Source organism: Rissa tridactyla, chromosome 4, assembly GCF_028500815.1.
Source record: "Rissa tridactyla isolate bRisTri1 chromosome 4, bRisTri1.patW.cur.20221130, whole genome shotgun sequence".
NCBI lineage: Eukaryota > Metazoa > Chordata > Aves > Charadriiformes > Laridae > Rissa > Rissa tridactyla.
Window position 1 is genome coordinate 19,878,378 of NC_071469.1, and position 23,787 is coordinate 19,902,164.

Sequence of the window (23,787 nt, forward strand, 5' to 3'; positions counted from 1 at the left end):
ATCACCGCTCCTTGAGTGAAAGCTGAAGGATTCAGAGGTATTTTGGGGACACTAAAAATGTGGGATGAGAGATTCCCTTTTCCTGCTCTTTAGTCTGTAAGTGTGTGGGTCCAAATGTGGTAGTCAGTACCATTTTCCTTTCTGAATTCCTTGCTAGAATTTAAATCTGGATGATTTAGTGCACAGAGAAAGTGTACACGTAGCTAGCTAGCACTTGCCAGAGAGACCATACATCCAGTTCACTGTCAAGACTTTGGTTCAGAGGAAAAACATTTCTATTTTTCTTTTCAGTGCTAAAGAATGTTCATGAAGATCTTCATTACACAAGAGGGAATGAAAGAGGAAGACAGATCAGGAGAAAATAAGGTAGTCATCCAGTTTAGCTTCTGGGGTGTCGCACCAAGTTGTAACCAACAGAGAAAGCAGGTCACAGAAAGGCTTCTGTTGGGAAGCCCATTGCCAGGATATGCTACCTCACAACGTAACACGTGCGTTTTTATCGAGTCTTTTGCTATGGTATTTAATCCCTGCAACCAGCCCATGAAATAACAGGGTTACATCAAAACTTCTGCTTCAGCAAAAATAGTAGTAGCACAGCCATGCTGTACGTAAAAACACAATCTGTAAAAGGCCAAAACAGAAAATAATAAAACCCTCCATTTAAAACATAAACTTTTATTTTAAAACCTGTTAGCGGCCATCCGAGATAGGACTCCTCCTTTCTGCACACCTGGGGTTAGCAATACAGCTTGCTGACTCTCTGCAGTTTTGTCTGTAACTGTTATTTTGCCTCCAGGCCCAGTGCGTGTGTTTTAGCCCTGTCTCCCCACGTACCTACACTGTTCGCTACAGCTTGGGATCAACCAGGAGGCTCTCCAAGGGAACTGACGGTTAGACCGTGACTACCATTTGCTTTCTTCAAGTATTGATAAGCCCCGACACAACCCCGCGCTCAGGGACAGCCCAGCCTGCGTCTCTTCACCTGGGGCTCGGCGGGGCCAGGTAGCGCCTCCCGCACCGGCAAAGCGGCACCCAGAGCGGGCCACGTCCTGCAGCCGGGGACCGCCACCCACCGCCTCGCCGCCATCTTGCGCAACCAGCTTGCAACCGGCACACGGCGTCCGCGTCCCCGCCTCAGCACTGCCCCGTCAGCCGGCGGGGCGGTGCCGCCCGCCTCTACTTCCGAAGCGGCGGCGGGCGGTAGGTGGTGGCAGCGGGTTGGCGCTGTGGGGTGGCGGGGGCTGAGGGTTGTCGGGAGGGAGGGAAGGGAAGGGAAGAGGGCGGGCGGTAAGGCTGTGCTGCGGCGGTGCGGTGGAGCGGTGGCTCTCGGCCTGCGCCGGGGTCGGCGGGGTGGTGACACGGCAGTTGAGGGTGGCCTGGGTGGCCCCACAGGGTAGTAGCTCGGGGGCAGGCCGCGGCGGGGGCTTGCTGTGAGGGGAGCCTGCGGGCTCGGCAGGCCTGCAGGCGGGCTCTGAGGTCTGCGGGGAAAGCTTTGGTAGCTAGAGAGTCAGGCAAACATGGGAGGTAATTCTTACTGTCAAAGTAGAGCACCTTACAAGAGGAAAGGGAGTAATGTTTACACAAGTTAAACCCGCGTTTATTTTCCGTCTTTTCACTCCTGAATCTAGCTTTTGTTGATTTGACAGTATGCTTCCTGAGCTTCCTTTACTAAGTGATGCAGACTCCTTCTGCAGCAGTAGTTAAGAGTCTACTTTCTTCTTTAGAAATAAACATTAACTCGTGATTTCCAAATAGTTACTGTGTCAGCCTCTTAAGATTATTTAGTTTCTTTGGTTGCTTCTTTTGGACAGCCTAAATCTATGCCAGCTTTTCTCTCTTTTAAAAATAAAGACGTATTTAAAACAGATGGCTAAAACTATGTTAACCTCATATGGAAACTCAGGTTAAATAGCATTTGTGACCTGGCTTAGTGAGAAACCTGAGTTTCAGAGCAGTTTGTCAAAAGATGTTTTAAACCTTAAATTGTCCACAATATCAGTTGAACAAGGGTACAAACAGAGTCAGTCTTCTGTTTTCTTGTGTTTTGCAGTGATACAGGACATAAGAGTGCCAAGCTCATACAGTTCTACTCAGTTTAATTAGTTTGAGGAGAATTAAAAAGTTATGAAGGAATGCAGAAGAAAAATGGGGATCTGGTTTTGTAAGGCTTGCAAAATTCATGCTTATAGTTTCCATAAAGAGCATTTAAAGTTTGACTAATTCATCTTCATGTAGTAGAGCAATGCTGTCTACCTAATTTTCACTAAACCGATATTGTTAAAGAGCAAATTATTAAAATAAGGTTTCAATCAAGAGTCAATACTGGACTGTTACTGGCAGAAACCATTTTGCCACAGGCAAATAGATCTAGGAGTGGATGTGACTTAATAATTGCAGATGTATATGATCATGTCAAGGAAATGAGCGCATTTTGATGTCTAATTGGAGTTCAGTGATGTGTTTTTAAAATTCTGTGCTTCAGCTATTAAATGTAAACTTCTCTTCAGGGTAGTGGATGCTGTTGCTAATTGTTTCTGAAAGTGAAATAAAACACCTCCAAATCAATATATACCAGCTTCTGGAAGAATTGATATCCTGTCCAAATAGTTAAGACTTGTATTGACTATTCAGGTTCTCAATTGCTCCTCTCTGCAGTAGTTCATAGATCCTGCCAAGCTAGACAGAACAAAGTAGATGCTATCAAGAGCAACCTGCTTTGTCTAATTTTTTAGGATGTGGAAAACAAGGGGGTTACCAGTGACCTTGAAGTCAAAGTAGAAGCGTAACTCCTTAACTATTAATAACAGCGAATTTCAAATGATATGCAATTTAGCTTTTATCCCACCCTCTGGGTCTAGTAAGTATTAGGTGGCTTTCTGCTTTTCTTTTGCAGTCTTTATAAGACTTGACTGAAGCCTTCAAATCATTTTGTACGTGAGGTTTTTGATGCCATGTGTTCTTTGGTGCTAGTAGCATTGTTTTTTTTCAAGCACTTCTGCTGCCATCATCCTTCTGCTTTGTTCCCCAGTCATGTACTCCTCTCTATTTTCCTGCAGAATTCGTAACTCCTGCAATAAATATCTCTGCTTTTTAAAACCTCACAGCCAGCCACATCCAAATATTATTAAGTTTATTGGGTTGTTGATCTCATCTCTGCATTGCCACTGTTGGCCTCAAATAGCTGCTGTTTCATTGAGTATACTTGCATTTAACCTTTAAGGTTCTTACTGCCACAGTACTCCCTTAGAGTGCTCAGACTGCTCTTATGGGATCCCTCACCTGATGTTTTCTACAGAAGGAAAATACTTTGAGCAGCACTTGTTACTAGTGCCAACTGAACAACAAGTCTTGTAAATATGACTTGAAGAAATGAGCTTGTAATTCCTTAAAATGAGTCACATAAATGTTAATTCTTCAGAGTAATATAGGAAGCACAAGACTTTTTTAAGTTTGACAAAACTTCAGAAAATTATGGGAAAGGTAGCCTTTTTTTTTTTCCTCCATTAGGATCTCATGATTATAAGAAGCAGCCTAATACTTATGTAGAGCCACTAGTTTATTATATATGAAAGCAAGTCCCCCAGTTTGATAATTAGGACTTCCAGAATTAGTAACAGGTTGCTTTTTTTCATTCTAGTATTTTATCTACTCTCACCCTGGTTCCCCTAAGGCTAAATATTTTTTCTCTGTTTTCTTCTTATCCACTTCTGGCAAGTAGGCTGGAAAACCAATGTCACTCATGAATGGGTAGAAGGTGAAAAACAATCTCTGTCTGTATTTGAAATTTTTTTGATAAAGACTTTCCTCTGACAGAACTAAGGTCTGATAGATAAATAGCTCTGAACAGAACTGTTCTCTGTGAATTCTCAATTCTTCCCATCTGGAGCTGGGACAAACTGCCGAAGTAATTTTTCTAGACCAAAAGGACCGCTATCTTTTTTTTCCCAATTTTGTGTGTATGACTGACTTGGCAAGGAATTGAAAGCGAAGTTCTCACCTTTTAGAATAAAGGCACATAGCTATAAGCATATGGCTATAATTCTTCTGTCTCAATTAATTTGTAACTTGCTGAGTGGGTTAGGCAGGAGCAGAAATAAATGGTATCTCTATTTGCTATAGAAAAGGTAAGGTGGTACTACAATTGTTCTGCACAGCAGAAATTTATCTCAATTTCAGCTGTAAACTGTTATACTACTTTAGGGATTCTTTAAAAGGGAAGCTGCAAGTATCCAGCCCATTTTCTCTGTGATGCACATACTAAAACAGGGGACAAAACCCCATTTTCGACCCTAGGAGTCTCTTAAAATACTCTATTTTGCTGCCAGAGGAAAACCACTGTTAAAACAGTACTGCCTTAATAAGTCTGAATCTAGAAGGCAGAAGATAAGACAATTGCTTGACTTTTCTTAATCAAGAAAACTGAATTAAGCTGTAATATTCGTCTGTTTACAGAGATTTGAATCCTTATGTTTTCAGGGCAGGAGAATCTTGACATGGGGAAAACCACCATGAGGCTTCTCTGTACTTCACTTTCTTTTACCATGATTTGCTGGCTAGCTGAAGGTACCCTGTCAAAAACAGATGCAAAGAAAGGTGCTACAAAAAACCTGGAAGAAAAGGTAAGAGAAATAATTGAAACGCTCGTCTTATCTAACATGTCCAGTAAACTAATTGAACTTTGGTACAGGGACTCTCATTCTGTCAAAACAGTGTCAAAAGCAGCCGTGTATTTCCGCTGAAGCTTATGCTCACAAATAAGACCACCTGAAACTGTCCTTTCCTTTAGCTTCTGTGAGTGTCACAAATGGTTCAGTCCTTGAACAAATGTGAAGTAGACTTCTGGAGCTTTATCTCCCAGGCAAGCTGTAGAAGCAGGAAGTTTTTGTTCTCTTTTGCATAGGTAAAGGAGACATACTTCCATCCGGTTGGAAAGGGGGGATGGGGAGCAGTAGTTTGAGCCAAGAGTGCTAGGTCATTTACTGGTGGAAGGGAAGGTGTTCTTAGCCTTGCCAATGGGAAGGCTGGATCCTCATAGAAGAGTCTAAAGAGTCTTCTAACCAGCAGTTTCTTTGCAGGCAGAAGTGGTTCAGAGCCCTCTAGCAATCTGAGCAAGTGGAGCCAACATGCTGAAGTCTCTCTTAACCTGCTGAGCATGTTCTTGTTTCCTGCCTGTTTTCTTTCAAAACTACAAGAGGGCACAGCAGTGCAAGAGAAAGGGTGTGTATGGAGAGGAAGTGTATTTACCAGCGCATATATGAAGTATATATACTTGGTATTACTAAGCACATTAGGTAAAAAAGTAGGCATGTTCAAAATAATCTCCTTAAATTATAGGTGTAGTTAATCCTTCATTATGCAGATACATCTCTCCTTGTTTGAATTGCTCAACATCTACCAGGAAGAAGATCTAGTCTGCAGGTAGTGAGGACAATACAAAGTGTTAAGACAGGCCCTTATCCTTAAAGTCCTTACACTGAATCAATAGATGGTTTCTGCATACTCACCATGCACACTTTATTAGGCCTTCTTACTCTATTTCTGTCTGCTAAAACTATTTGTGCTGTTTTAGTTGAAGCAGATCTTCTTGAAGATCCGCTTGAAGAAAGGTGTTCAGAACCTTGGCCTTCAGGAACCACAATGCAGCATACTCAGTCTAAAATATATCCAGTTTAAAAGTCATATTCCAATTATTGGTTAAGAGCTCCTAACCCCTTTTTTATCATTTCTGGGGTAACATGCCAGAAAGCATTGACTAGAGAGCAGAGCACCATGAGCTGTAGTGAATGATGTTCTTTAAGATTATCACTTGATTTTTTTTTTTGTTTATATGCTTTTTGCATTGCAAAGTAAGTTTAGTGATGATGACAAATCATTTCTGAGTACTTTCCTGTTTCAGTTTTAAATCAAACTGCTCTGCATCATTTAAAAGGAGTGCTCAGAGTTTAGTGATGTGATTTTTTTTTTTTTTTCTTTTTGAAGTCTGTTGCTAGTGAAAGTGGCTGCTTCATAAAGCTCGTTCTAAAAACTGTCTTCTCCCCTCAGGTGCTGCATTCTGATAAAAATGTGCAAGACCGAGGACTTGTAGTTGTGGATCCAAAGGCAAAGGATATTATACTGGAACACAGAAGTTATTGTTCCAAGAAGATGAAGGAAAGACATTTCTCAGGAGATGTTCTGGGATATATTACTCCTGTAAGTTAACAAAATGAATCTTTTAATGAAAATTAAGAATAAATTAATATAAAATTATTAATAAAGTTAATAAAATCTGCAATCTTGCATCCCTGCTTTAAAAGCATTTTTATAATAATGGGAGCTTCTGGTCAAATACAGTCAAATATTCAAAGGATTGTTTGATAGCTGGCTTGGGATTCAGGTGGTCTCAAAACCTTGTTCTCCCGTCCATCTCTTGGAGGACATCTAGCTTGTTGGTAAAACAGAGATGATAATATTCTCTTGTCCTTGATGAGCCATGTGAAGTTGCAGTAAAGTCAGACCAAGAAGGCTACTAAGTGTCCTCATACCATGCAGCTACCACCTTGGACTTTCTAAATAAACAGTAAAAAATTTATGCTGCTGTCAAACGGATCTCTTTTGCTATCCAGTCTTACTATTATTCAAAGCATCCTTTCTTGAATAATAAATGTTTCTTCCTTTTGTTTAGAGGATGCGTTTCACTCGTTTCAGTCTTACACTGCTCAAAAGAGAAATAGGTGCCCTATAAATTTTCACCTTTCTCAAATTCTCTTGAACGTAAGTGCAGAGTCTGTACATTCAAAACTGTGTTTGAATCTACAAGTAAATTCCTGTGGTTCAGGTGAATTTGCACAATTTGAAGATTGCCTTTCATGTAGCTATCAGAGTTTCCAGAGTACTTTCTTATTTAAATAAAAATAATGTCTCAGAAGGTTTCCTCATATTAACAAATGGGGGTCTAGCAAATGATTACATTTGTGTTAAAGAATTTATATTGGTCAGAAGTAAAGTGATCTGTGTATCTTGCTTTTCAGCCTCTCACTTTTTTTTTTTTTTTTTTTTTCTCCTTTCTTTTGCAAGTGGAACAGCCATGGCTACGACATTGCTAAAATATTTGGAAACAAATTTACACTAATCTCGCCAGTCTGGCTACAAGTGAGAAGGAGAGGGAAGGAAAGGTTCCAGTTCACTGGGCTCCATGATGCTGATAAAGGTGGGGTTTTTTTTGTTTTTTTTTTTTCTTTGAATATGCATTGCAAGTAAGATTAACGGTCTTGTTGATTACTAGTCTGGTAGCTTTGGCAATATATGCTTGTGGGTTTTGCTGGCTCTGCCTCATGGTGAAGTACTTTCATCCATTGCATTTTTTTGGGAGTTTTCTTCAGAGTGAACTTCTTTCCGTTCCCACCTGCTTCCACATGTGTACATAGTTTATCTGTCCAAAGAATAAGTAGAAAGACTGACTCTTCCAACAGGCTGTCTGCAAAGCCCCTCATAAAAAAAGGAAGGGACAGAGAATCTGTACAGGCATAGAGACCATCTGTCTTTGGTGTTTGCACTGTGCAGTTGTTTACCTGTTGTGGTTTTTCTCCCTCTGCAAAAACCTTTGGGTGAGTTTGTTTGGGGAATAGAAGACAATTTAAGAGAATTTTTTCCTTCACTGTCAAGAAACTGTCAGCAAGTTCAGATTTCAGCTAGTATGTTCTCAAATAATAACTAAGTAGTTTATGGTTTTGAACTTGATTGAAACTTGTCTGTGGAATCTCATTTGAAACAGCTATGATTCTTGCCATGTTAGTGCCTGCAAACAAATTCATTCTAGTGTAGTGACTGCCAAGAGGAGTGGATGGGACACTTGAAAGTATCATCTTACTCCACCACCCCCCAAAAGAACCCCAACAAGTTCTTCCTAAGTGGTGCTTGGTTACTACAGAAGTGTGTTGCTCTGAGTAGGCAGTAAGATAGTTTTCATGAAGAGGCAGAACTGTAAGCTGCGGGGAGGGGTTGGGTAGGGACTATTGTAAGATTGTAGTAAATGCTAGTTACGCTGTGGTGGAGGTGAATAGCTTCAAATTCTGTGCATCAGAGGATGTTTTGTCTGTGTTGGTTATGAACTAGTAGTCTGTGGCAGGAAGACAGATAAAATGAAACTGCGTATGTTATTTGAAGAATGATTGAAAGTATGTTGTCGTCAACATCATTTATATTTTAATATTTGTTCTCTTACTTGGTACTGTTTGACAGGCTGGATGAACGATGTCAGAAAAACCTCCAAAAACATCAAAATAGGTGAGCCTCTGTTTTATGTTTGTTTTTCATCTTCTATAACTGCTACCCGAGCAAAAGATGGCTTTGTTCCAGGTGTATATGGGAGAAAGGGAGGTTACGTTGGCATAGTTGTATGAAGGAGGAAGTCTGAGAATTAAAATAAAAGCAGTTAACTATAGATAGCTAAATAACTGAAGTGTTGATTCTGTTGGTGCCCCACTGTTTTGTCTAAACCTGCTGTCTCTGAATAAATCCTGGTTCACAGGGCCCTCTCTGGAGGCGTACTTTGTATACAGCACTAAGTAGAGAACACACCTGGGGGAGCAGTTTTCAGACTCAGTTCTCAGGGGTTCTGCTAGTTAAAATGGAAAAAAAAAATCAAAATCTGAGTCAGACTTTCCTGCATGATAGTAGAAAAGTCCTCCTTTGTCTCTTCTCCCCTTGAAGCTGGGAACTCAAGGGATGTGCCACAGCGTTTGTTTCTAGGGAAAATTGCAAACATTGCTATAGAGATAACACTGTGCTGGACTACTTAGATTTGTCTATAGCAAGAATTCTGTGGAACTGTGAAACTCTTCTTGATTTAGAAGGGAGCATGAAACATGAAATGCAGTAGAAAAATTGAATACTCAGTCAGATTTTTTAAATTACTTCAGCTGCCAGATTATAAAGCCTTTGCAATCTCTCTAAACTCTTCTAAAATACTCTTTTACATCCTTGGTGGTTAGAAAGGGCTTAGGCATAACTCTGTATGAGTTGCTGGCTTTTCCAGTGTGCGATTGTCAACTGTTCCAACAGCAGTTTTCCTGACTCTTGTCTGACTATTTTTTTAATGTTTTAAGTGTGTTGTTAGAAAAAGAAATTACGTTACCTCAAGTACCCATGTTTTCCAAAATAGGGTCTTGACATGAGAAGAAGAGTGGAGTAATATAGGGCTGTGTACAAAAGAGAAAATTAGACTTTGAGGTAAACTTTTCTATCTTGTTCTTGTGGTAGAAGATAAGCACAGCTTACAGAAAGATTACTGTTTCTTGTTGGTTTTCTTTTAAGACTCTACTTGTGGCTCTAAGTGATAGTTCAATTAAGATAGTTCAATCAAGTGAAGGTATCTTTTCTTAAAAGTTGCATCGGTGCTGACCTTTAACTAGAGATAAAATGAAGAAGAATGTTCTACAGTGTCAATTTATCTGTGATACTAAAGTTGGTCAGATAAAAAGAGTAATGATCTCAGCCATGGGATATGTTGTTTAGTGGCATCTCTGCTTGTATCTAGTGTATTCTGTTTCTGCAGAAATATTCCAGTGTAGATAATAAATTCTTAATTTTCAGTACTGATCGATGACTTTGCTTGATAGTGCCTCGAATTTTGTTTGATGGATGGACTTACCAGGACTTCGACAGTGTTTTTGGCAGTGAGGATGAAATAGAGGAACTTTCCAACAACATGGTTCTGCTAGCGAAGGTAAAAGGAGTTTTTGCTAATGCTTATAAAATAGTGTGAGATTATATTTGATTCCTTTTGTAATGGATATTTTCTCATTTCCAGTAGTTTTTTATTGTACAAAATAAAATTCTGCTCCAGAAAATAATGAGGCAGGATTCTTAAGAGCGTGTCCTAGTATGTGTCCAGTTCCTGTAAATATGAAGTATAGCAACACTTAAGTGCAGTTAACTACAAGTCTAAAGTGAGAATACATAAGTCTGATCAACATAGCCTTGTTAAGTTATTGTTGGCAGCTGCACTGGTGACTTCTGCCTGCTACAAAATGTGATTGATAAAACCTCTTCCAAACAGCTGACAGGCTGAATGTTACATAGGCAATGGTGGATACCTGATAAGCTTCTCATGGAGGCTGCCTAGTGAGCAGACTGCTTTTTTTTTGATTTCTATTATAAAAATAAATCTATTAGCATGGACTATACTGGTTAGTGGCATTTTTTGATAGGCAGAAAAAGGGTGATGAGTGCAACGAGTCCTTTTTCTGTGTTACCAGGGTACATTCAGGCTTAGCGTGCTAGAGCTCATGAGCCACTTTTAATACCAATACTCACTGGATATCTGTTACTGTACAGTTTTGCTCAGATCTGATAAACTACTTTTCTAAAAATGTTAAGAGGCTGGGTAGAGGAGAAGATGATTTCCCTTAAGGAATGGCTACAGTTTGCTAAGGTTTTCTGGGCAGCTCTTTAGCTAATGGCTTTAGAGCTTAGAGCATGTGTAGGACTAGACAAGTTGCCCCCAAAAGACATTCAGCTTCAGTGGTTTATTCATGACAGCCTGCTTAATTACTGTCAGAATAAGCTTTCTCACTTGCTACAAAATGTAAAGAAATCTTAATGTCCTCTAGAGGAAGATGGATGTAGAGGTAAACTGAATAGTTTCTTAAAATTTGTAACTGGTACATCAATTTTAGGTCTTCAGTAACAGTTGGCCTCTTAAGGAGAGGATACTCAAGTACAACAGTACCCTTAATCATGCTGAACATAAATTATCACTAGTGAGATTCATTGTGGGAGATGTTTGGAATCATGCCTATGCCAAGTTAGCATTTACATCTTTAGACTCTCATGAGTTTTTTCCCAATATACACGTAAATGTGTGTCGAATGATTTGCCTAACAACCGCCTTTCATCAATGGCTGAATTTTCCCAATCCAATACTAGTTTATCCTGTAAGAGTAGAAGTCATGGATAACTCCATGACTCACTATAAGATTTTCATCTTTTGCATGTTTGTTAAATAATTTGGGCTTCTCATTGACTTCTTCATGAAATGCTATGTTAAAGACTAAGCTGGTAAAAGAATACAAAGCATGTTCAATCTGTAATAGTACAAGTAAAACTTGAGTAATTGTGTGCTTTGATACTGTACTATCATCTGTGATAGAAACCTAATGAAGAAGCATGGTGATTAACTGTATATTGTCGTCAATTCCCTTTGTTTAGAATGAAAATTTCGATGGTTTTGTAATTGAAGTTTGGAGTCAGCTGGGAAATCAAAAGCAAACGTGAGTATAAGTCTCTAGAATGCAATTCCTAAAAATCGGCTCCGTCAAAGCATCTTTCTAATTTGCCCATGTTGATTAGAATTTGTCATTATAAGTAAATGCACTTTCTAGGACAATTGAAGATTATTTGACTTATCGTAGAATGAAGTAGCATGAGCTCTCTATGAGTTCTCTTTGAGAACTCTACATGAGCTCAGATTACATAATAATCTTCATAATGGACCTAGCAGACCACGTTAGCCTTTCATACATGAGTTCTGCAAGATGTTACCTTGTACAATACAAGGGTGAAGAGAGTACCTCAATTGCATGCTTACTCAGATATTGTCCCTGGCCTTTATTTTAACATTGATTGGTTTGGGTTACTGGGTGAAACTTGGAATCATGGGATGCTTTCAAGACTACCACATATGAGTCGATTAGGAAACTTTCCAAACCTTTTAGACATCTTTTAGACATACTGAAACTAAAACCAAAATCCCCAACCTGAAGCAAATCTAGGGAGAAACTGCCTTCCAGTTCTTGCAAGCACAGTATGTTTTAAACTTTGGAGTAGTTGATCTATCTTTTGGTAGCTCCACTATGAAGTTTGAGTGAGTCGGAATTTATTGTAGCTGCTAAGACTAAAGGGCTTATCCATATTAAGCTGTTTCCTGACATGTTCTAATCCATTTTCGTTGAGTAAAAGCCCCTTGGCTGTCTTAACATCTTGGACAAAGTCAAGGTAAGGCAAGTTTCAAACTGCTGCTTCGGGAGGAAAAGATGGAACAGAAGGTGTAGTGAAATGAATGATTCAGTGCAGCAATCTGAAGATTTTGTGTTAGTTCCCTCAGAAAATTCAGGCATCCATTTCCTAAAGCACAATATTCCTACCATCTCCCTATTGCCTAAAATGTCTGAGGGAAAAATAGCTTAAAAGAAAGCCCCACAGAATGAACACTTCATTATGGAAGACTTTCAACTTTCAAAAATGGTTACTTCAGGTTATTCTGTTTAGGGCAAATGTTATTGACTGATGGCATATAATAGTTACTTCTAGAACTGAGTGTGCTCTTAATGGAGTCCTATATTTTCCCTTTAAAATCAACAGTTGGGAACAAAGAATTCAAACTGCAGAATACTTGTAGCCTTGTCAGGGGCTCCACCATTTTTACTGGAATAAATAATCCTTATGATAGATGTTCTTGTGCATAATTAGGTAATTTGCCAGATTGTTCCTAAAATTCGATCTCTATACTGAGCTCTGAACCTATTGCAATATCTTAATAAGACAGCCGACAAGGTGATATAAAAAATTAGTAACTGACAGCCAGAAGTTGGATGTGGTGATCAGTTTATCTGCTGTGCTTACTGTATTTCAGTAAAATTGATGCTTTTTCTCTTAGTTAACTTACACAAATGTAAGGCAGACTGTATTACTGTAATTTTAAGGCTCACCGAAGACCAGTTTAAGCACAGTAGCATCAAAGTGCTGTATTGCACATGATGCACGTGAACAAAACATACTTTTCTATTAGCTCCAAGGTGAGTTTACTTGTGGCATGGTAAAAATGTTATGCTTTGCCAGGAGTGACGCTGGTTCAAAACAGCGTTGCTTGTCCTATCTTGTGTGATAAGATCTATTTGTGCTGGAGGAGGTACTGCTGTGTAGTTGCTCTAGCCTTCAGTATCTGAGTGTTATTTAGGTGAAGTAATAGAAGCACCACTTAAACATTCACTGTCTGTCTGTTATTGATAGACAGGAGTGGGAAGTATTTTCCATAACTTCAGAGAAGGAAAAGGTTATTCTCATTGAGTAGAAAGGTAACTGCCTCCCTTGCTCTGAGTCAGTAGTGTTTGATCATATGTGGCCACCTGTGAACAAGACTTCAGGATTATCCTAACTGAAAATGTGAATGATGTTTGGCAGAAAAACATGAATAGAAACAGAAGTTATGTACTGTACATTTTCCTCCTCTTCAAGACCAGTTTTGATTTAAGAGCTTCATTGTAAACTCATCTGTGTGGTTTTTTTCCCCTCCTTTTATTGTCACTCCCCTAGAAATGGTTAGGATGGTTAAGTTGCAAAATGTCTCATGTTGCGCTTTCCGAATAAGGCTAATCTAGGCAGCAAGCTGAAGCTAGGCTTGTGTGTAATAACAGTTGTTTTGTGAAAGTTGGAGAAGTGCATCATTACATTAAAATTTTGTCTCATGATGCTTGTAAGTTATGCAACCAGTGTCTTCATTTTGAGATTACGTCAGTTTGTCTATCACTTGCTCTAAAACTGGATGGCTTCGGTATCCAGTGCCCCAGGGGTTTTCCCTATCAATGCTTTTTGGAGTGAACAGATGCTTTGAACAGACCTCAAGGGGCAGAATTGAGTGAACTTAGCACCTTGGCAAGCCTGTATTTTTATTGCACATTGAGTGCTGTTACTTTGGGATCTCTTAATTTCCTTTGGAATAGCAGAGCAGTTATTCGTGATAGATGGGTAAGCGTGGATGGTCTTTTGCTTCGCTTGTCCCTGCCAGAAAATTGGAGCAGCCCATGACCTCTTTAGCCCACAGAGTGGCAGTATTGTAACATGATTCATCACTGATCTTCCTTGTCAGGTTATGTCTCGAAAGTGACAAACATCAGTAGTAAAGCATGTTCTTAGCCTTGGAAGGGTGGGGGTCAGTTGACAGGTAGTTGTCAACACAGAGATGACTCTTAACCCTTTGGAGATGTGAAGCATTCATAGAAAAGCAATTGTGTATGCTCCATATAAAGCGTCTGTATGAAGTGTTAGTACATAGTGTAGGTTTTCCTGATTCAGATCCTTGAAGGTCAAACACCTGAAAGTAGCTTAACCTACTTCTAGGTAAAGGAACAAAAGATCATAATGATGCTCACAGTCTGCCTTCAAATTATTTTCAGAGCTGTCTGACAGTACAAGGAGACCTGCCTAGCTAATACATTTTATTCCTATTATTTAGCGTGAACATGTTTTCGTTTAAAAAGAAAATAAAAAAACAGTTTTTTTTTTTTCTGAAATGCAAGGAATAGTCTCACATAAGCAGTTAGCAACATGTTATTGAGATGCCACCCGGGTGCATAAAAATATCTGGGGATATGCTGCGGCTGTCAGCTTGCCTTATGAAATGACAGAGCGGTGGTGTGGATCTAAGTGAAAAGTATTTCACTTAGAATCATTATGGGTTTCATTTTTCAAAACCTGAAGTAAGTGGATAGCTAGCTATTAAATTAATAAATAATAAAATGGCACTCAATTATTCTAGTGCATCCTTTCATGTATCTGTGTTGAGGGGAAAGCTGTGGAAATGATTCCTGTTATTTTTTTTAATAGTGTTATGGAAAAGACCCATGATCTCACCCAGTGCACTGCCTCAGTGGTGCAGGAACACTTAGTATAGCACAAGTTTCTTTATCCGACTTAAAATGGTCAAAGAATGAGATTTGCTTATGAAACGTTTGTGCTTGATACGCCCACTCTCATAAGAGATACTTTTTAGCAGGGTGCCCCAATATTTCTTGAGGCAGGTGAATCTGCAAAAGAATCTGAAAACTTCCAAATTAGTGTCCTAACTCACTAATAAATTGGGTTTTGTTTTAAGCACTACATATGTCAGGAAGCTGGATTAATTGCAGCTGACGCTCTCTTCTTGGTAGACCTCAGCTGAGCAAGTGTGCCCATGAGATTTTTATTTTTTTTTTCAATAGCTGAACATGAATTTTGTTTGGATTAGAGAGGCATGATGACATCTTCGTAACACAGGCTCTCCCCATTGTCTTGATGTTGGGCCTTGAAACACTGAACTGTCTAAAGACCTTTTGACAATTACATTTTGTATGGAGATACTTATAACAGGGTAACACTGTTAGCTCTGTGCAAGGCTTCTGTAACCCATAAATCCTGTCACTGGCTTCTTTAAGAACCTGTGATCACTGAGTATTTTTAAAATGAGGCAAGTTCAGACACTTCTCTGTCAGCCCTATGCATCCTTTTAGAAAATCATGTCTTTTTGGGTACTCACTTCAACATTAGAAATGAATGAAAAGTCTTCCTGCAAGGCCTGAGGAGTTACCTAAAGAGACCCTTCAGTTTCCTGTTTATCCTAGCTGGCATTACAGATGAAGTGAAATGCTGCTAAGATGTTATGTTGCTGGCATCCACGAAGACATGAAATTCTGTGGTTTCAGGCTCACCCAGTTTTACGTCATCTTAAGCAGAACTAGAGTAATCTGGTTTTGTTTGTGTTCAAGAACAAAAAAATTTTCTAATCATTCTGGTTTGGGGTTTGAATTGCTCTGTAATGCTCAGTAGACTGAAGTTTTAAATTATATTATTATCTTAAATTATATCAATCCTTTGTGCTGCTTTCTCTTGCATATTCATTTAAATGTTGATTTTATCAACAGTCTAAGTTTTATATAAGAGAATTATGTGCCTAAATACAGTAGCCTGGTTTCATGTTAGATATCCTAAGCAGCCTGGTCTCTGGCTGTTCATGTAGGGTCCTAGATGCCTTGAGTCTTACACAGCAATCCGGTGTGCATGCGTTGTATACCTTTGGATATATAAAGTGGCATTAGGTTCTTATATTTAGATGCCAAAATACCACCTGCTCTATCTGAAGAGCCTGAATTGTCTTGGTATGTGGTTGTGGACCTAAGTTTTAGGTGGTTTATAATGACCAGTTCAGGCTCCTGTAGACCTCTAATACAGTACCCTCTATAGTACTGGTACGTAATTCGTTCCTATGATTTCTGGGAATAGAATTACGGATATACAGATGTCAGTGAGGTCAAATTTAATGTGAGGTGAAAGACTGCACCTAACTGATGCTGTCTCCTCTCATGCTGGCAATCATTGCACAGTGAAAAAGTATTCAGTTTCCCATCTTTTATTCTAAAACATAGTAAATTAGGCTCCTAACAAAAATCTAAATCAACCAAGGTTTCCTATGCAGATGAAACCTCAATTCTAATGTGTTTTGCTGCTTCTTTATAGTTTAAACCTGCTTCTTAATTAAATAACTGTCTTTGAGGTAAAACTTTATTGACTAATTTTGCAATAAAATATTCCAAATTATTAATCCTGTGGCATTTAAGCTTAGAAATGTACATGGCAGAAATACTGAGATAACTGAGCAAGCAAGCAAAAGTTCTCCTGCTTATTTAGTTAATAGCTAGACAGGATGGTGTCTCTCTTTTTAATCTCACTTGTGCGTTTATTGAGTGTTTTTTTTTTTCTCTGGAGACCTGGGTCACGTTGTGAAAAAGACATGAACGTACCCATCAGAATCTCACAGCGTACATAAAAGTGCACATTTTACTCTGATCAGTCTGGCATTAGCTGACAGATGGCACTGCCATCACATAGAATCGATCTGAAAAACGCGGTGTTTTTTTGGTTGGTTTTTTTTTTTGTCATCACATGCTGCAGGCACTTGGTATCATGCAGAAGATGACCTTCAGGCATCTTATTAATGTTGGTGGGAGTATAGGAGCAAAAGTCTTTTCTGGCAGTTCTATCCTTCATGTTAGTCCCTGAAAAATTAATCTATTAATCAAAGATTTGCCATAATTCACTCCAGCTTCTTGGTATTAACTAGGCAATGAAATGGCACAAAAGGGCAATTTCTTCTTGAAGTAGACAGCTTTATTCTGTCCAATTTTCTCGACAAAGCATAAATTTTAGGGAGTACTGAATACCAACTTGTGCAGAAAAGTGGCTGAAGTTGGAAAGTTGCAGAGTTATGAAAGGTCATGTAACTGAAGGGAAGGCTGTAACTGCCTTATGTGTCTTCTGCAAGGCTTTTCAAATACACCTGCAGCCCACTCTTGTGCACTGAAGTAAACTGTAGTACAAGGTGTCCCAAACACAATAGACCAGCAATGCCAGAAAAAAGGACTTCTGAAAAAATAAGATTCCCTCAAACTTTAGGGGATGAAGATTTGAAGGTCTGCATACTTTATAGGGAACAAGATACTTTGAAATCATGAACACTTGGAAAATTCACCTACCAAATAGTAGCAATAACAGAAGGCATGAAATAGTAGGAATGAAGTAGACCTTAATTAGCTCAAGATAGAGTCTTACAGCTGCCAATGTTTTAGTAGCTACTCTGAAGTTAAATTTGACAATGGTGAAGTCTCTGGTAAATATTTAATGAAACCTTTTCAGGAAGACTGATTCTATTCCTACTTTCCTGCACCTCATTATAATGTTTAAAATGTCAGTAGCTTTTCTTTCAAAATTACCATTGGTAATATGGGAGAATATTGTGTTTAAAATGCTGGAAAGCACTGTAGCGACACAGTAAAGTTTTAATTTATAGCACACAATAAATGAACATTCTGCTATTGCTGTTTGGGGGAGAGGGGGAGAGTGTACATTTGATTTACATAATCTTTCTTGGCTGAAAAATGGAAGGGAACCTAAATTAAGTCTTTAACCATTAATCCTGTCTGATTTGCTAAAAATTTTTCAGGGCCCAGAGACCTGGTTTGACAGGTTAGTGAGCAGATGTTAATCTGGGTTTCTTGAGTAAGAATATGCAATTGTCCAGCTACCCCTTTTCTTTCTGTTCTCCTTGAAGTTGAAGCTAATTATTTTTTTGGCCAGAGCTATACTGCAAAGATTTGGTGGTGGGAGAAGTGGCTGTTTTGATGGAGTCTGGTTTTAGTTCGAGTCCTGTCTGCTACCTACAAAATAAAACCAGCAATCCAAACTGCACTCCTGCCCCTTTATCAGGCCACAAATCTCTGTCCTTCATTTACAGTTGTAGGTTGTGGTTCTGTGCTGTATGCCTCTCTAGTTTTAAAATACGACTGCTTTTGTGTAGTCACTGTTTTTGTGGGTGTGTCACTGCTTCGTGGATACATTTTTTTCCTCTGCTGGCTGACCACCAGTGTCTGACATTGCCAAGAAAGCGGGAAACCTTGAATTTAATATTCACTTGATTTATTATTTTTTCTCTGCATCTTGTTCAAAATAATTCCAATTGTTTTTCTTCTTATGCTTCAAAGCATTGCTATCTGGATAGCAAAATTTTAGGAGCTGAGGCAGATATGTGAAGATGCAGAGTGGGAGCGAGGGTGTTAGCCTTGTTTCTAAATGAAAAAGATGTTATCTTGCTTTGCACCTATGTTAGGTTCTTTTGTCCTATTCGGCCTCTCCTTCTGTCTCCTCACCTTATAAATAATTAAATTTAAAGTCAGCAAATGTTTTGCGTGGTGTAGAGGTCTCTCTACAGGTTCCTCAAGTTCCTACAGGTAGCAAAGGCAGGCTGTCAGAGAAGAGAGATCCCTGCTGATGAACAGTGTAGAATAATCTCAGTGCCAGAGGAATTGATTCTTTGGTCAAATTTGTCTTATATGCAGGATCTCTGACATCTAATAAAGGGTGCACTCACACTGCAGTTTGGACATAATTAATTATAAAGGTCACTTAGCCATGAGAAAGAAGAATCAATTGGAAAGAAGGCTTAGCTTGTTTTAATACTGATGATAGTTTTTGATAAGATTATGTCGTGTGGGAGCTGTGATGTGTATGTTGGAATCAATAAATGTCTGTTTAGTTTAGTGTTGTAATTTTTTAATGCGTTCCTATGGAAAAGGATTCTTTTTTGCTATAATTGATTTGTCTGAGTCATGCCACTCTTAACATGGAATGCATATGATAAGGAAATGGGAGGGAAAGATGTTACTTTCCCAGAGCAAGAATGGTAGAAACACATGCTGCAGATAGACCAAAAGCTGATTCCTGTAATCTTTTGTCTCCCCCCAAAAGAGAAATAGAGGTGGCAGTGTGACAGTTCATTGTCAAGAGCTGTTCAGCACAGCCAGCTCTCAAATTGTAAGCACAAAATACTGATGGTATTGGGAAAGTGATAAAACTTGCTTTGTTTGTTCGCCATGATTTTGAGAGTAATGGCTTTTGTAGCGTCCTTAAGAAGTTTTCATCAAACATCAAACCATTTCAAGGAAAATTAAAATTCTTGGTTACCTTTGGATAGTCTCTACGTTGTCAAAGTCAAGCATCATTACTGTGATGGATAACTATGTTGGAAGATCAATGATTTCAGAAAAATATCTCTAGGATAATACTGCCTTGAAAGGCACAACAGTACCAAAATTTGTTTATGAGAGTTCAGGTCTAATTCATTTTAAGTGGAGCAAACAACTTGGGTGATTGCTTATGTATATCCTGACGTTCATGCTTTTAGCACTTAAAGCCTACTGGAATGGGTTGTGAAGTTGCTTTCTGCTCGGTTCAGGTTTAAGCATAGTTCTGAACAGATCTAAAATTCTGTGCTAGTATCATGTCTGACTCCCTTTGTGGATCCACCCTGCCGGTGGATAAATATCAAAGTTGACTTTGTTCTGAAAAAGCAAATGACTTACGGAAGGCACACAGAAGGGCCATATTTATAGTGCAAATTGAAAGTAATATTGGGCTCCTCTTAAGATAACAATAGCCATTACACTTTTTTGTTTCTGCAGTCTGTCTCTGAAGGATTTTCTGTTAACATCACCCTTCAAATCAGGAAGACTAAAAACAGTTTAAGTGAGAATTTTTGAGTTTATTTTCCTATTGAAATGTTTAGAATATGGATATGAAAATCAGCTTTTGTGAAAGACTTTAAATGATACATATGGAAGGTGATACTTCAAATATGACATTGTCAAACATTTATTTTGTAGTTATACAGTAATGTATTGAAACAAAAGGATTATTTATACAGAAAAAAGCATCAGAAATGCTTCTAAATACAGCTTCAGAAATATCCTTTGAAGATTGCATGTCTTGCTGTGAAAGCATCTTTACAAATTCTCAGACCTCATGTGTAGTAATAGAGTGACAACTTGAATCTATTCAATAGCGGCTTGTTTCAGAACTGTTACTGATTCTTCTATTGATTTAATTCTTTTTACTGAATATGACCTCAAGAGGTTACTTGCTCTGATAAGGTATGTTGGTTTTACATGCTAACAGTGCATAATTAGATTAAAATAAAACTCGGAAACATTTTAGCCCCAAGGTGATCACCTGTTCCAGTAGAACTAAGACTGTCTCCAGCAGTTCAGTGTTCTTAGTCCTGGAAGAGGGTAAACCTCTAATCAATCTTCCTAATATTTTTTTTCTGCTATGATCATTCACTACAAAATGTGTTTGGCTCTCTTGCCAGCTGCATGTTTTCAATTATTTCTATAGTTACTTGTTAACTTGCTATTGCCAATATGTAGTGCCGGTTTTACTGCCTTTCCCTCTAACAATATATTTATATTTCAGGGAGTTGATTCACTTGCTCACTCACCTTTCTGAAGCTCTGCATGAAGCACAACTTAAACTCGTACTGGTCATCCCTCCTGCAGTTGCAGCAGGGTGAGTATTCCTATTTAGGTGGCAGGTTCCAGATGAGATACTTTCTTGTCTGATACACAATAAATTCAAAGCTTTGTGTATAGCTATGCAGCCTAAATGAATAAGAAATTATTCGAGTTTGATTGGTAGTCATGTCTTCATGCATGTTGCACTGAATAGTCTTAGTAACTATGTGCGTTCATATATATCTCATAACTTTTGATGTTGAAGTAACTTGCAAAGGGACCTTCTATTGTGGTGTTAACCCAAAATGCCTGGTAAGAACTTCCAGGAACAGTTGTGGAGTTTAATGACTTGTTGCCAAGGATTGAAAAGGATGTCGTAAAGGTAGCATATAAAAGAACTTCTGAGCCTCTGGGCACAATTTCACCTATGATAGATAGTAGTTATTCTTTAAGTAAGAAAAACAGAGCTACAGGAAGGAATTATATCTGTAATAGGGCTGTGGGGTTTTAAAATTATTTATTTTGACTTTGTAGTTCGTATGTACAGAAAATACATTTCATAAGAGGATAATATTTAGAATTGTTAATGATTCTGTTTATTTGTGCAATGATTTGAATCTGATGGATGTAACCATTTGTATGCTCTTCTGGCTCGACAGCAGTAAGCAGTTCTTATCTTTCACTGTTTATAGCACAGAGAGATTTACTTCCTAAGATTGTATTTATTGAAAAAACAAAACCCATTTGGAAAATGAGAATGTAATTTCATTATATGTGGAAGGAATTTGAATCCTCTTGAAGTTTTTACACTTTTAGGAAAAGATTCTACATTGTCTCCAAGTGATCTGTAGTAAAACTGAAAAATCACGGTTTTACAGTATCTCTAGTCTTTATCTGGGAAGAAAGTGGTACTCCAGTATTTTGGTATTTCAGGGAGATTGTATCTGGTCCTTCATGGTTTTGTGTGATCAATCAGTGAGTATATCCATATGAGAGTGAGCAGATAGAACTGAAGACAAGGGTGGAAGGTGATTTAGAATACCAGCAGAGTGATGTGACTTCATTATTGTGATTTCAAATTGAAATGTGGGCTATGCCAGTGCTACGCAGCTTTATTAGCAAGAGTTTTGCCAGTATCCATCTGCCAATTAGGTAACATTTGTTCATATTTGGATGCCCTTCCAGGTCAAAAGATGCATGGTATTCTTGAATCATGAGCATAGCTATCTGTTGTGCTACCTTGTGGAAGAGTGTTTATGGTATACAATAGTGCTACAAGGATATACAAGGAATATGTCATGCCTTTCAGAGACTTGTGATAGTAAAGGTTGTCTTACCCTAAGAACTACCAGGTTCTGAATCTCTGTATTCCACTTTCCCCTTTCCTTGCTTCTCAAAGGTAATCACAGAATGGTAAGGGTTGGAAGGGACCTTCGGAGATCATCTAGTCCAACCCCCCTGACAGAGCAGGGTCACCTAGAGCAGGTTGCACAGGAACACGTCCAGGTGTTGGTCAACTTGTCCACCAGGACTCCAAGTAACTCTCTGTAAAGCTGCTTTCCAGTAGGTCAGCCCCTAACCTGTACTGGTGCGTGGGGTTATTCCTCCCTAGGTGCAGGACCCTACACTTGCCCTGTTAACGCTGTGGATAGGCAAAATGTTAAAGCTATGTGTATGTCATCGGTGATGGCCTTTTACTGTCAGAGTGAGAAGCTCCAAATCCCTATTAGTTGTTTTTAAGAGATTTGGTGTGGGCTCTTGCCATATGGAACTGCAGAATAATGAAACATAACCTGTTGTAGAGGATTACATGCAAGAAACTGTTGTCATAAAGTAATTGAGTATGTTGCAGCGTGTTCTGCTAACTGCAGAATAGGTGACCTATGGGGGACACGTGCAAATCCTATGTTATGCTTGTTCCTTATCTCTGAATTTTATCAGGAGGTACCTCCTCCTGGTTATGCAGATGTGTTTGGCTTACTGGTCTTGACTTGCTGATCATGATAACTGGGGAAGACTTATAATATTTGCATAGTCAGCAATGCAAGATTATTTTTTTCCAGGTTTCCTTTTTCCTTCAATCTGTTCAGCAACCTTATGCCTGCACGTGAAAATTCAGTAATGTAAGTCACTCTTAAATAGAGAGCCATTATTAGGTATTTTTCAGATGAGAGTTAGTAGGCACCTGAAGAAAAATATTACAATGTCTTATTTTTCTCACCTTGGGCTATATAATAGTATGGACAGGCTCACAGCCACTATGGTTTATGACAGTTTAACAGCACAGTTTCAGGATGGTGTTGTACAACCTCCTAAATTTCTTGTAGGCTGTCACAATCTTTCAGTGTACGTTCACTTTCAAGGTGCCAAAAAGGCTGAGAAAATGGAATGCCTGAACAGGCTTGTAAATGTCTCTTCTGCGTCTGGACTTTTCTCTGCAATGGTCTCAAGTTTTTGCTGAGTTTTGTGAGGAGGTCCAGTAGCACCAGGGAGAAACAAAGCATTTCTGCCTAGAGGTATCTTAAGCTTAAATGCTGCCTGCTGAAAAGATTCAGGGACCCTGTAGTAGGTGACTAAAAAGTTGTCTATGTGCTGAGGTCAGTTAGCATCTGTACTGCAACTGTGACGCCACCTCTTCTGTAGGTTAGTGATGGAACTCGGTACAAACCAATTCCTGAATATAGGATATGTACATTCTACCATTTTAAGATTGTAAGCCCGGATTAATATCTACCTGTGATTTTGTTCTTCAATAGCTGAAGCAATCTGATTGCAGTTTGTTTTCTGTAAAGCTATGTTCTTCAGGATGGTTTTTGTTGCTTTATATTGCGCAGCAGAGGAAAATATAGCTGTTTCATATCCTTAAAATGAAGTAGCTAGTTTAATGCAAAAATCCCTTTGCTTCTGTGTGTGGCTGGCTGCTAAATTTTGATAGGCAGAGAGGGAGAAGCAATGTGTTGAAGACAAGGACAAAAGCAAACAAAATAAATTTCATGTAAATTGGTAAAGTAGACAGTTCTGTAAAATAATACCTTTGTAAAGCCCTTTTCATTAGGGACTGAAGGGCTCTGACAGCCTACCTGCATTTTGAGGAGATTCCTTCCTGTTACTCAAGCCCCTGTGTTTCTACCTCAGTTCTGGTGGCTTTTTGCATCATGTTTTAGTTTCTGGTGCATTATGGCCTTAAGAAAGTAGATCCAAGTCTCAGGACAAC

At 38.8% G+C, this 23,787-nt stretch overlaps 1 protein-coding gene across 8 annotated transcripts in view; it reads left to right on the top strand.

The window, feature by feature from the left end:
* The first annotated feature begins 1,073 nt into the window (after positions 1–1,073).
* The window catches only part of CHID1 (chitinase domain containing 1), a 141,634-nt gene continuing 118,920 nt past the window's right edge, over positions 1,074–23,787 (top strand). For 6 of the 8 annotated variants that reach the window (XM_054198950.1, XM_054198956.1, XM_054198953.1 and 3 more), the window contains exons 1-7: positions 4,105–4,619; positions 6,043–6,192; positions 7,057–7,189; positions 8,221–8,265; positions 9,600–9,706; positions 11,191–11,252; positions 20,536–20,628. In XM_054198950.1, coding sequence (XP_054054925.1) covers positions 4,467–4,619; positions 6,043–6,192; positions 7,057–7,189; positions 8,221–8,265; positions 9,600–9,706; positions 11,191–11,252; positions 20,536–20,628 — 743 coding nt within the window. In that variant the 5' untranslated portion in view covers positions 4,105–4,466. Of the gene's footprint in view, positions 1,201–4,101; positions 4,620–6,042; positions 6,193–7,056; positions 7,190–8,220; positions 8,266–9,599; positions 9,707–11,190; positions 11,253–20,535; positions 20,629–23,787 lie in introns of those variants that run through there. The other 2 variants (XM_054198957.1, XM_054198958.1) reach the window with 2 other exon arrangements.